At 35.8% G+C, this 12547-nt stretch overlaps 1 protein-coding gene across 9 annotated transcripts in view; it reads right to left on the reverse strand.

The window, feature by feature from the left end:
• SMAD2 (SMAD family member 2) overlaps positions 1-12547 on the reverse strand; it is a 91193-nt gene that overhangs the window by 49044 nt on the left and 29602 nt on the right. For all 9 annotated transcript variants that reach the window (XM_058277641.2, XM_058277636.2, XM_004466201.5 and 6 more), the window contains one exon: positions 7421-7709. In XM_058277641.2, the coding sequence (XP_058133624.1) occupies positions 7421-7656 (236 nt within the window). In that variant the 5' untranslated portion in view covers positions 7657-7709. The remainder of the gene's footprint in view (positions 1-7420; positions 7710-12547) is intronic.

Below are 12547 nucleotides of genomic sequence, written 5' to 3' on the forward strand. Positions count from 1 at the left end.
CTAACCCCTTGAGCCACTTCTGCTGCCTCCTTTGGGTTTTAAGGAACATTGTTCTCTGAGGCTTTGCATACTTTGGAAGTTTGTGCTATCTGACAGAGACCTGCCTAAGAGTAATATCCAGAATAACCTTCTAACTTCATTATAAATCTTTCAGCCATAATAGCTTTATTTTATTTTCTGTTAACAGAATAAACACTTGGTTAAATATCATCCCAAATAATTATGATCATCCTAGAATATGATTAGTTATATAGGAATGGTCTGAGCAAGTAAGAATGGCTCCAGGTAAGACTGGAAGCAAACCAAAGATGCTGGGAAAACAAAGACGGCTGTAATTTTTTAAAACGCCTATTAGTTTAGTTAATTTCTTCTCTGAAGCCAATACATTTATTTAATAGCATAAGAAAAGTGGGATATTGTTTATTGCATCAGGTGGTAAATGTTAAAATTACAGAGAATGATTGTTTAATTCAGAAATTTTAAAAAGGACAAAGGTTCTAAATCAGATAGGTGTCTTCCCTATCATCTTCAAAGAAAAGGGTGCTGGAGCAGGAGTCCCCTCAAAAAGTAACAACTGTAAATGTAGATACCAGAAACCTTAGAAGTTAAAGGATCTAGCAATTTGCCAGTTTAACTCTGTTTCACAGCATCTTGGACCCCATCAGAAGTGCTTTGATAACTTAAATAAAGAACACATATTCAAATCTGTTACCTACCAAATATAAAAAGCAGAAAAAACTACCAAGACTCATTAATTCATACTATCTTGTTTCTAATGAATAAAATTATTCCTTTTATTCATTAGAAACAAGATAGTATGAATAAATAGTATTATTCAAACTAAATTATGCATAAAAATGTTTCCTGGCAGAAACTTTTTCTAAGAATAAACAGACAATATCATTTTTTTATAATTTATTTTTATTTATTTCTCTCCCCCCCACACCCTAGTTGTCTGTTCTCTGTGTCTATTTGCTGCGTCTTCTTCTTTGTCCGCTTCTGTTATTGTCAGCGGCACAGGAATCTGTGTTTCTTTTGGCTGTGTCATCTTGTTGTGTCAGCTCTCCATGCGTGTGGTGCCATTCTTGGGCAGGCTGCACTTTCTTTCGCGCTGGGGGCTCTCCTTACCGGGTGCGCTCCTTGCACGTGGGGTTCCCCTACGCGGGGGACACCCCTGCGTGGCAGTGCAGTCCTTGCATGCATCAGCACTGCGCATGGGCCAGCTCCACACGGGTCAAGGATGCCCAGGGTTGGAACCGCAGACCTCCCATGTGGTAGGCGGACACCCTAACCACTGGGCCAAGTCGGCTTCCCTGGACAATATAATTATGTCTACAATTTAAATGTGAGTTTTCTTGAAAAAAAAATAGAAGGAAAATGAAGACCTGGAATGCATGCGAATATTTCAAATAAATCTGTAAAAGTTCTCTAATGTATTTTTTTTAACTTTACAGCTTAAAAATCACTTGAAAATACATTATTTCAATGGATCCAAAAATAGTACTGTGAAAGTCCTCAAACAGCACAAACCCCTTTCACAGATGAGGGGGGAAATAAAGCACAGTTACACTGCCCACACTCCTCAGTATTGAAGAAACTGACTCGAAAACAAGTTATCAATCTTCAAATTCAGAGTTCCTTTCCTCATGGTATTCCACACATATTATGATACATACACATACACACATGTCTGTGTATGAATGAAAGGGAGAGAGAATAAGAATAGTCTTTGAAATAATGAAAAAGCACTAATTTAAGAAGAGTTGAAGAATACTACAGTTTGGCATTTGAAAGGATTTCTCTGCAGTTTTTAAAAGATTACACAGTAAAGTAAAAGGATAAAAACATGAAGTCAGAAATAAAAATTGACATTCTGCATAAAGTTTAAAAGTTTAGATGATGCAAAATAAAACCTAAATGTCAATGACAATACTAAAAAGCAAAGAAACCGATTATTATCCTCAAAGAATACACTGGACTCTAGTAACATAATAGGGGAGGGCAACTGGTGGTAAGAGAGCAGAGGTGGTGGTGGGAGAGACTAATTTTTCCATATGTATAATCTGTCATTGACTTTTTAAATCATGTATACATAAATTACTGTTTTTTAAGTAACACACTTTTTGAAGGGAAAAAGTCCTAATTTTTTTAAAAGCCAATGCATGGTTAAAAAAAATGAATACAGAATTATCCTTTAACAGAATAATTTAATTCAAAGGGTAAAAAAAGTATATACAAGAATTAGTCTTTTTTTTTTTAAGGTTTATTTATTTCTCTCCCCTCCTCTTCCCTCCCCTCCCCTCCCCCATTCCCCCACTGTGGGCTCTCTGTGTCCATTTGCTGTATGTTCTTTCTGTGTCTGCTTGTATTCTCATTAGGCGGCTCCAGGAATGATCCTGGGACCTTCCAGAGTGGGAGAGAGGCAATTACTCAGCTCCCGTTCTATTTTCTTTCCTGTGTCTCTTGTTGCATCATCTTGCTGCGTCAGCTCTCTGCACTGACTGGCACTCCTGTGCGAGGCCGCATTCCCACATGGGCTGACACCCCACATGGGCCAGCTCACCCTCACCAGGAGGCCCTGCGCATTGAACCCTGGACCTCCCATTTGGTAGACGGGAGCCCAATAGGTTGAGCCACATCCAGTTTCCAAGAATTAAATAGCCTTAAGCGTCACACAAAAATCCCTTTTAAACATTTAATTGTGCTGGCTATAAAAGTAAAATATACTTTTATATGTAATTATTAGGAAAAAATATGAGACATTTTGTTTTAGGCCATCCACAGATAACCACTATTAAGAATCTGGTATATTTATAAAGTTTCATGAGTTAAGTGTGACACTGTTAGAAACTTACCAAGTTAAGAACATCCCTATTTCTTATTTGTTAACATGAGTAAACAGTGAATTTCATCTAAAGTTCTTTTTAGAGCCATCAAGACGAATATAGGGCTCTTCTTAAATATGAAGAATTTTTTATTAACCGATTTCCTGGAATGAATCATCCTTGAATTCCTACAATAAACTATATGCAGTCACGTTTGTTTGTTTTGTTTTCAGTAAGCCACGAAAGTCTAGCTTCTGATTTTTATTTATAATTTTTAACTTCTTTTTATAAACAAGATTGATATGAATTTTTCTTACTGTCCTTGTTCAATTCTGATATAAAATGAGTTGGGTAAGTTTTCTTTATTATTAGAGTTAAGTAAAGTAAGGGTTAGGATTAGGTTATTTCTAATTCTTTGCTATGAAAAACAATACTGAAGTGAATATCAGAAATCTTTGTAATGACTGTTTCCTTAATAAGAAATATTAAAATTGTGATTACCTACCTAGTCAAAGGGCCACCTTAGGAAAGCCCTTATAAATTATTAAAATAAAACAAATTTTGCTTTCTTAACAAAGGGAATGATATAGCATTTTATATAAACACCATTAATAATAAATATTATAAAGTTGCTATTTTACATCCCACAGTATAAAACCCGTGCTTTCAACTTCACAGAATCCCCATCCTGACTACTTTGTTGTAGGTTAAAATGTGTTAAAAGCCATTTTTTTCTTCATATGTCTAAACCTTTACGTAAATATCAGTTGCCATTCTGATTTTGTGACTGAGCTGTCTCCTATATATTTCTCAGTTTCAAAAATGTTTGAAGTGGAAAAGCATCATGAAACTTTATTTATACTAGTCAGCTCATTACAGCTCAACAGTTGAATTCTACACACAAATTATTTTGTGTTCCCACTACAGCAGGGGAAAAAAAGTGACATGTGTGAAGCTACAGCTTCCAGAACTTCAGAGACAATGCTATAAAGGCAGAGTAATCATGTGAGGGGATGGGAGAAGGGAGATAATTATTTCTGCCTGTTCTACCCTATTACTGGGGAGATGAGCAAAGAGAAGAGCTCCATTAACAGACATTTTTAAATTAAGTAATTTGTTTCATATTCATCAGTTGAGCTTAATCGCATTTTTAGGTTTGTAAAATTGTAAGGTATTTATTAATACTTCATTTGCAATTATTTACAATTTTAAGTAAACTTGCACTATACCCATTTTGTTACAGATTTTTAAATAGTTTTGTTAAACAATGGTTTAGATTTATGCATAATCAAACTTTTCACCCTCACCCTTTATATTCTACATAATTAAGAGTTGACTAAAATTTCCTGTTTTCAGATATAATAGTTAAGAAATGCCTAATAACCTGACACAATATAACTTCTATTACTAAAAATAAAGCAAACTTTATAAAAATATATGGCACTAAGTGACATTGTAAGAAGCAATTTTACTTCTTGTTAGGCAATCATCAGTACCAACAAATATATATCTCTTGCAACATACACACAACAAATTAGATAAGCAAGTTTCTATTTCTAAACTTCAAGAAATTTTTGATACTGAAAAACAAGGTAATGGAATAATCACCACTTTGCTTTCATTAATCAGGTAAATGGTAGAAAAAATTTGTTTAAATTATAAAGTAAGCTCTCTAACATAAAAAGAAATCTCAAATGTATGCTGTAAAAAGAACAGGAAATAAGGAAAAGAAATATGACTAAGGTGATTCCCCATAATCTACACTTAAATATTCACATCTATAATTTTAATCATCAGGTTGCTAACTATTGTGTCACCTTAGAGGACATAATGCCAAAATTCTACTCTCAGGCTCTTGCTTTGTTGATAATCTCACTGCAGTGACAATTTGAGCCTTAGATGAAGCTATACAAAAACCTAGCTCCACCTCTTCCTGTATCACTGCTCTCTCAGATGAAGGAGATAACCTGGTACTAACTGGTCTCCCTGCCACCACTCTTGAGTTTCACAACCATCTCCCTCACTATAGCCAAAATGCTATGCTTAATCTTCAATGACTCCACCCTTACCCAATCACACTCAAATTAAAGTTTGAACTCTCTTGCATACATCCATAACGACCTACATGCACTTACCTCCTATCCTTCCCTCTTTTCACTTTAAACTCTAAGGAGACTAGCTTGCTTGGAACCTTCACCCTCTTTTAACAATGCTACTGTTGATAAAAAAGGCTTTTGAGTAAACAACTCCTTTACATCAAAATCAAGACTCAGCAAGCCAGCAGACTACGCAAAGTTCCCTTCCTTTTGTGCAAAAGCCTTTGAACATACTCCTTTCGTAACACCTACCATGCTTAATGAATTTTTTTTAAGTTTATCTCCCTCACTAGGAAGTAAGCAACTCAAGTGCAAATATTATATATTAATTCAGGAATATAGTAAGCATTTAATAAATGTATACTGAACTGAAATGTCTGCACTACACAAAGAATGTTAACAAATAGAGCTTGAGTTATTCTTAGCCATTTCATTAGCAAGTCCTGTCAGTTCTTCTAAAACACATGCCAAATCCATTCACTTCACTTGTTATCACAGCCATCAAGTCCCAGACACCATCAGCTCTCATTATATTCTCCTGATTTCCTGCTTCCAGACTTACCAATCCACCCTATTACACAAATACATATTAATATTCCATATTTGTCTCCAAAAGCCAGGCTGATTTTTGTAAAATGTAAATAAGGTAATAACAAAACACTGTTAAAAACAAGTCTTCAACCTCTTCCCATTATATTTAGACTAAAATCCAAACTCCCATAATGCCCTGCATAATGTCTTTCCCAGTTTTTCACTCTTTTTGGGCCTTTCCACCTTCATCTCCATTGCACTCCTTTTAAATCCTCCAACACAATAAAACCTTTCCCATCTCACAGTGTTTACACTGGCTCTTCCCTTAGCTAGATGATTCTTCTCAGACCTCAGCTCAAATGTCATAATCCAATCCAAGTACCTTTTCCCGATCCCCCACCCCCACTGTCTGTTCTCTGTGTTCACTCGCTGTGTGTTCTTCTGTGTCCGCTTGCACCCTCAGCAGCACTGGGAAACTGCATCTCTTTTTTGTTGCATCATTTTGCTGCATCAGCTGTCCAGGTGTGCAGGACCACTCCTGAGTGGGCTGCACATTTTTCACGTGAGGTGGCTCTCCTTGCAGGGCGTACTCCTTCAGAGTGGGGCACCTCTAGGCAGGGGCACCCCTGCGTAGTATGGCACCTCTTGTGCATGGCAGCTCTGCGCATGGGCCAGCTCACTACATGGTTCAGGAGGCCCTGGGTATCGAACCCTGGACCCTGCCATATGGTAGGTAGACGTTCTATCAGTTGAGCCATGTTCGCTTCCCCAAGTACCTTTTTAATCCCTCAATCATTCACTATCATATCACCTCACTTGTTGACTTCTTTGCACTCATTACCATCTTAAATTATATTAATTTTTTCACTTATTTATTGTGTATATCCATTCCTCACAAGGGCAGGAATTTTTGTGTTTTGTTCATCACTATATCTCCATGTGCCTAGGAACAGTGCCTTGTACACAGCAGGCACTCAATAAGCATTTGGAAAACAAAAGGATAAACAAAGAAAAGTATCTCTTACCTAAGATATGAGATCAAGTAAGGTAAAAGAAATGGATAATAAGTCCACCAAACAAGGCAGGAAACATTCAACTGTTGGCATTTGCAAGTAGATGGACTGGTGTTCACTGGGCTCTATTATGAGCAAGCATCAGGAGTGTATTTCTCAAAGCTTATTGGAAACTTGTCAAGTAGAATGGTTTAACATGCTATATGCTAGCCCAAATAAGTGATACTGCAAAAACAATTTTAGAAAATTCTATATTTTGACATTCAAAAAAAACCTCTACAATATACTCAAAAAGTAATAAAACATACTCTAAAACCACATGCCACTTTTATTTAAAAATAAAAACAAACAGTATTTCTGACAGTGACATTTATCTGTAAATGAATTTACACTAATAAAGCTTCAATCTCTCAAGTAACAGGACCTTCCAAAATAAGAGATATGTCTTAAGACAGATCCTACTGATACTATATCTAAGAAGATACCTCAATGTACTGATCCTTCCTGAAATAATGATACGATTCATCAAAAACTATATGAATTTTATCACAGTGTTAGCAGATTCTTTTAACGCCTTACTTTCTGAAGTTTTGACCAAGAGGTAAGAAAACTGTCAGTCACTACTGGGCTAGTGAAAGAAAAGGGTTTTTGATCTTTATTGAAATGTCATACAATCAGAGAAATTAAGATATATACAAATTTAGGTAATGAAAATAAAACTTTAAGTATTTTCTTTTGATGGACTAAACCTTACACTGTTCAGGAAAATCATTTTTTAAAACACCCACGAGTCTTAACTAGTAAAAAAGATTATGGCAGGTTAAAAACAGGTATCATATGGTAGCAATCACTATTTACAGGTGACTTAAAAGTGACAAAAATTTCATTAACTTCAGATTCCTTTAAGTACTTTTCAAAACTATAATCATTAAACTTGATAATTAATAACACTCACCTTGGTATGGTAACACATTTAGTATTACAATTTTGAGTGGTGATAGCTTTCTCAAGCTCATCTAATCGTCCTGTTTTCTTTAGCTTCTTCACCAAACTTTTAACTGCTTTCTCACACCACTTTTCTTCCTGTCCATTTTGCTCTCCTCCACCTGCTCCTCCAGATCCCCCAGCTGATTTCTTCCATCCCAGCAGTCTCTTCACAACTGGTGGAGTGAATGGCAAGATGGACGACATGTTCTTATCAAAGGCAGCAATCCACACTAAGAAAATAACCTCCTTTATCTAACCTAGAAAAGATATTGAAACGATAATTTAGAGACCAACTTAAAATCAATAATTTAATCAATCAACTTAAAGTAATAATTTCAAAATATTATAGAAATCAAACTGTAAAACAAATTCAAAATTATTACTTTAACAACAGACTTTCATAAGTTTGCTTCTCCACCCATGCCTTTACTAAGAACAAACCCTTCAGGAGGGTTTTTAGAAAACTAGACAATGTTGTAAGGACTCAAGTCTATAACTTAATAGTTCAAAAAGACTTAACTTCAATAGCATACAGTCTCTGCACCTATATTCTTCCATTTCCCCCTTTTTTTGTCACATTACCTCTTTACTTTTTGCATGCCATTACAAGGAAATACGATTCTTTTTCAATTCATTCTACATCTTCTAAGAAATAAAGTGTAATGTTATATACTGAGGATACAGTACCATTAGCTTTTGCATTTACTGATGTAATTACCATAAATGGATATAAAATATGGTACACAAAAAGGTATTATTCAGTCATAAAAAGAAATGAAGTTATGAGACATACTGCAACATGGAAGAACATGAAATCATAATTATGCTCAACGAAATAAGCAAGACACATAAGTCAAAAACTGTAGAGTATGATAAAGAGATAGACACTTCTTTATAAGCAAATAACAAATTCTGAGAGACAGAAAGCAGATTAGTGGTTATGGGGGGAAGTGGGGAGAAAGGAAATTGTTTTTAAAAATAAATAAATCATTCAAGTTTTGAAAACCAATAAATAAATGAATGGAATCAACCGAAAAATATATATGTAAAATCAGAAGTCCACTTGCCCCAAAGTTTTAAACTTTCATAACTGATTGAATAAGTATCATTAAAATAAAATCTAAAGTTGTAAGAAGGGAAAAAATATATCAAGCATGAAGTAAAAAACAAAAATAAAGAAATAATGGTAAACAGAGTGTGGAAAAGAGATTTGGTTCATTTTCACCATCACTTGGGTTTATTTTTTTTTTCATTTGTTTCTCTCCCCTCCCCCCCCCACACCCCAACCTCCACCCCAGTTATCTGTTCTCTGTGTCTATTTGCTGCGTGTTCTTCTTTGACCGCTTCTGTTGCTGTCAGCGGCATGGGAATCTGCTTCTTTTTGTTGCGTCATCTTGCTGCGTCAATTCTCCGTGTGTGCGGCGCCATTCCTGGGCAGGCTGAACTTTATTTCGGGCTGGGCGGCTCTCCTTGCGGGGTGTACTTCTTGCGCGTGGGGCTCCCCTATGCGGGGGACACCCCTGCGTGGCCCGGCATTCCTTGCACACATCAGCACTGCGCATGGGCCAGCTCCACACGGGTCAAGGAGGCCCGGGGTTTGAACCACGGACCTCCCATGTGTAGATGGAAGCCCTAATCACTGGGCCAAGTCCGCTTCCCAATTTTCACCATCACTTAGGAGGTCTTTTTTTATTAAGCCTCTTTTTGAAAATTTATTTTTATTTTTATCTGAGTAATAATATATATAATAAACAAAGTTAACTACAGTTCTTCTCACACCTAGGATGAAATTCTTCAAAAGAGCTTAATATTTTAATATTTTTATCTACTCCTAAATAATAGGTTTATATTGATCTCTCTCTCAATAAATGTTTTGGTATTATGTATTGATTTTCCTATGGAAAATGAGGATTTAGTTCTTTACCATCACCATCACTCAATTCCCTATCTCTAAACCTCAAAAATAATTATAACCCAGATGTAATTATATAATTATGCATATTATATTATTACCTGATAAGACTAACAGTAAACTACTATATAATCATGTGTTTCCCTCCTTGTATAACTTTTTATTTTTCACAGAATTATTCTATTTTTCATTTGCTTATTCTTCTATGCACTTATCACAAATTCTTCCTACTTTGCAACATCCCCTCAACCAAATTTTTCACATAGTCAACTGCATCAGAAATCAACTAGATCTATTTTATGCCTGGAATTCTCCCAAACTGAAGCTCAGTGTCCTAGCACTCCAAAATGGACCAGCAATACTCTGGCTTCCTGCATTACTGCTGTCCTGGATTCAGTTCACCTCTCTCTGGGCTGAATACCCAATTTCTTAATTCCACATCTTCATCTTTCTTGGTCTACTAAATCTATTCTTTCAATGGAGTAGATCATTCCTGAGAAAGATGAATGGGAGTTAAATTTGGAGACAAAGTATAAAAGTCTTTACTTGTTCTGATGTTCAACTCAGTATAGAAGAAATCATATTTATGCAAATTTTAATTTTACTTTTTCAAATAGCTTTTTCTTCCAATTTTAAAAATATATTCAAAATTTTCTTACATTACTGATAAGTAGAGTCCTCCTTTCATCCTATCACATAAAGATTAAAAGACATAAAGCAAATCTTGGACCTTGTCATTTCACTTCTGTACAATCTGATATTCCTCTATTAAAAATATGGAGATTTTCATAATCATTATACACAAGTCAAAATCACATTTTCTTGGCTGATTCTAAAAAAAATTATACACATTTCATTTGGTCATTCTGATCCTAAGGATTTCTTTTTAATCTGAGCAGCTCCTCTTTATTCCTTTATAAAACTGATCCAGAATAAAGTCAGTTGTTCCCTAGAATGTCCTACATTCTTAATTTGTCTGTCTCCTTGTGATGTCATTAACAATTTGCTCCTCTATTCACTGTTTCTCCTGTACACTGGAGGTGAGCTCTAAATGATTAATCAGATTCAAATATTTCATATAGATGCTGTGCAGTTCACATCACATATCAGGAGGTCCAGACTATTTGATTATCCAGTTTAGCAATGCTAAGATTGACCAATTCATAACAGGATGAGTTTTTATACTATAAGCTTTCTCCTATCATTCTTTCATTTAATATTTTCCACCAATTAATGGTCATTGTCTAGATCTTTTATTTTATTAGAGTTGCTTTCTAGTTCTATTCCACCCATATTTATTAGCTAGAATTCCTTTACAAAGAACTTTTTCTCATCAACTAGGGCTATGTGGTTTATTCTAAATATAGTTCCTCTAGGCAGAAAGTCAGTTAAATGCTTAAGTCTTTCATTTTAATTATTAATTTTCAGAGTAAGAAGGCAGTGCCCTAGCTAATTCCACTGATATCTCAAGAGGTTTTGCATGTGTGTATGTACATAGGAGCTAATTAATTTTTGTATATTCAATGTGTTCCATCAGTTTTCTTTTTGATGATCAAATCTTTGGTCAATGAAGCCCCTTCAAACTGCTCTATTTGACATGAGCCCAGCAGTATAAAATCTTCCCTGTTTTTTTAGTATACCTCAAATATTGCAAGCTCATCATATATATTTCCTACTCCCAGATCTCAACAGCTATGCCTCCAAAGAGCTCCGCTTCTTCTAAGGTATATAGAAACTACAATTTGGACATTAAGTGTGCTCAATGCTATAGGGTTTTCACAGCTTCTCGGCATTTTCAGGGAACAGAGCTAGAATATATACAGTCTGTGAAGAAAAAAAAATAACAAGACCTTCATAAAAATATTCCTAATTTCAAAGATTTTACTTTCTATTTGTATTAGTTTTCTGAGGCTCCTGGAACAAATTACCACAAATCTGAGGCTTAAACAACAGAAATTTCTTCTCTCACAGTTTTGGAGGCCACAAGTCAGAAATAAGGTATTGGGAGAGCCACTCTTCCTCTGAAGGCTCAAAGGAATCAAGTTTTTTGCCCCATCTAGCTTCTAGGGGCTGCCCAGCATTCCTTGACTTGCAGCTGCATCACTCCAATCTGTCTTTATAATGCCTTCTCAACTTCTCTGCCTCTTCTTTGTGTCTCTTGTAAGGGTAGTTATTCATCAGATTTAGGGCCCACCCAGATAATCCAGGATATCATCTCAAAATCCTTAATTACAACTGTAAAGACTCTTCATGTAAATAAGATCACATTCAAGGAAGCAGACTTGGCCGAGTGGACAGGGCGTTTGTCTATCATATGTGAGGCCTGTGGTTCAAACGCCGGGCCTCCGTGACCTGTGTGGAGCTGGCCCACGCGCAGTGCTGATGTGCATCAGCCACGCAGAGGTATCCCCCACATAGGGGAACCCCACGCACAAGGAGTGTGCCCCATAAGGAGAGCCGCCCAGCGCGAAAGAAGTTCAGCCTGCCCAGGAATGGCACCACACACATGGAGAGCTGATGCAGCAAGATGACGCAACAACAACAACAAAAAAGAGACACAGATTCCCGTGCTGCTGATAACAACAAAATGGACACAAAGAAGAACACACAGCAAATGGACAGAGAGAAGAGACAACTGGGGCGGGGGTGGGGAGGAGTGGAGAAAAAAAGGGGGAGGGAGTGGAGAAAAATAAAAAAAGATCACATTCACAGGTTCTAGGGAATAGGATGTCGACTTCTTTAGGACCACTATCCCAACCAATATAATGTCTATGATTTATTCTTGTTTCCCTTTTCTTTGAAATCCCGGTTTTGCGCAAATTAGCATAACTGCTTACTTGCATACCTTACAAAATATATAATAGCATCAAACAATACCAATATTATTTCTGAATAAAGTTTAAGAATTCTTTGAAGTTTTATTTGTTCATTAATGATACACAATTAAAAATACTGAGTTTAAACATTACCTGCCTGAAATAATTGTTTTCTCTATGTGGCTGTCATCAGCTTGAAATAAAATTAGGTCTATTCATTTCAGTATGTTTCAATTTTTATGTATTTTTCATTTTCATTAAATTTATTTTTCAACATGTAAAACATTTATAGGATTCCAGAGTCAAGCTATATAACAAGATGTAATATATTCAGCGAAGTTTCATCTCTATCTATCCACCCTATTCT

The sequence above is a fragment of the Dasypus novemcinctus genome, chromosome 16 (assembly GCF_030445035.2).
Source record: "Dasypus novemcinctus isolate mDasNov1 chromosome 16, mDasNov1.1.hap2, whole genome shotgun sequence".
NCBI classification, from domain to species: domain Eukaryota; kingdom Metazoa; phylum Chordata; class Mammalia; order Cingulata; family Dasypodidae; genus Dasypus; species Dasypus novemcinctus.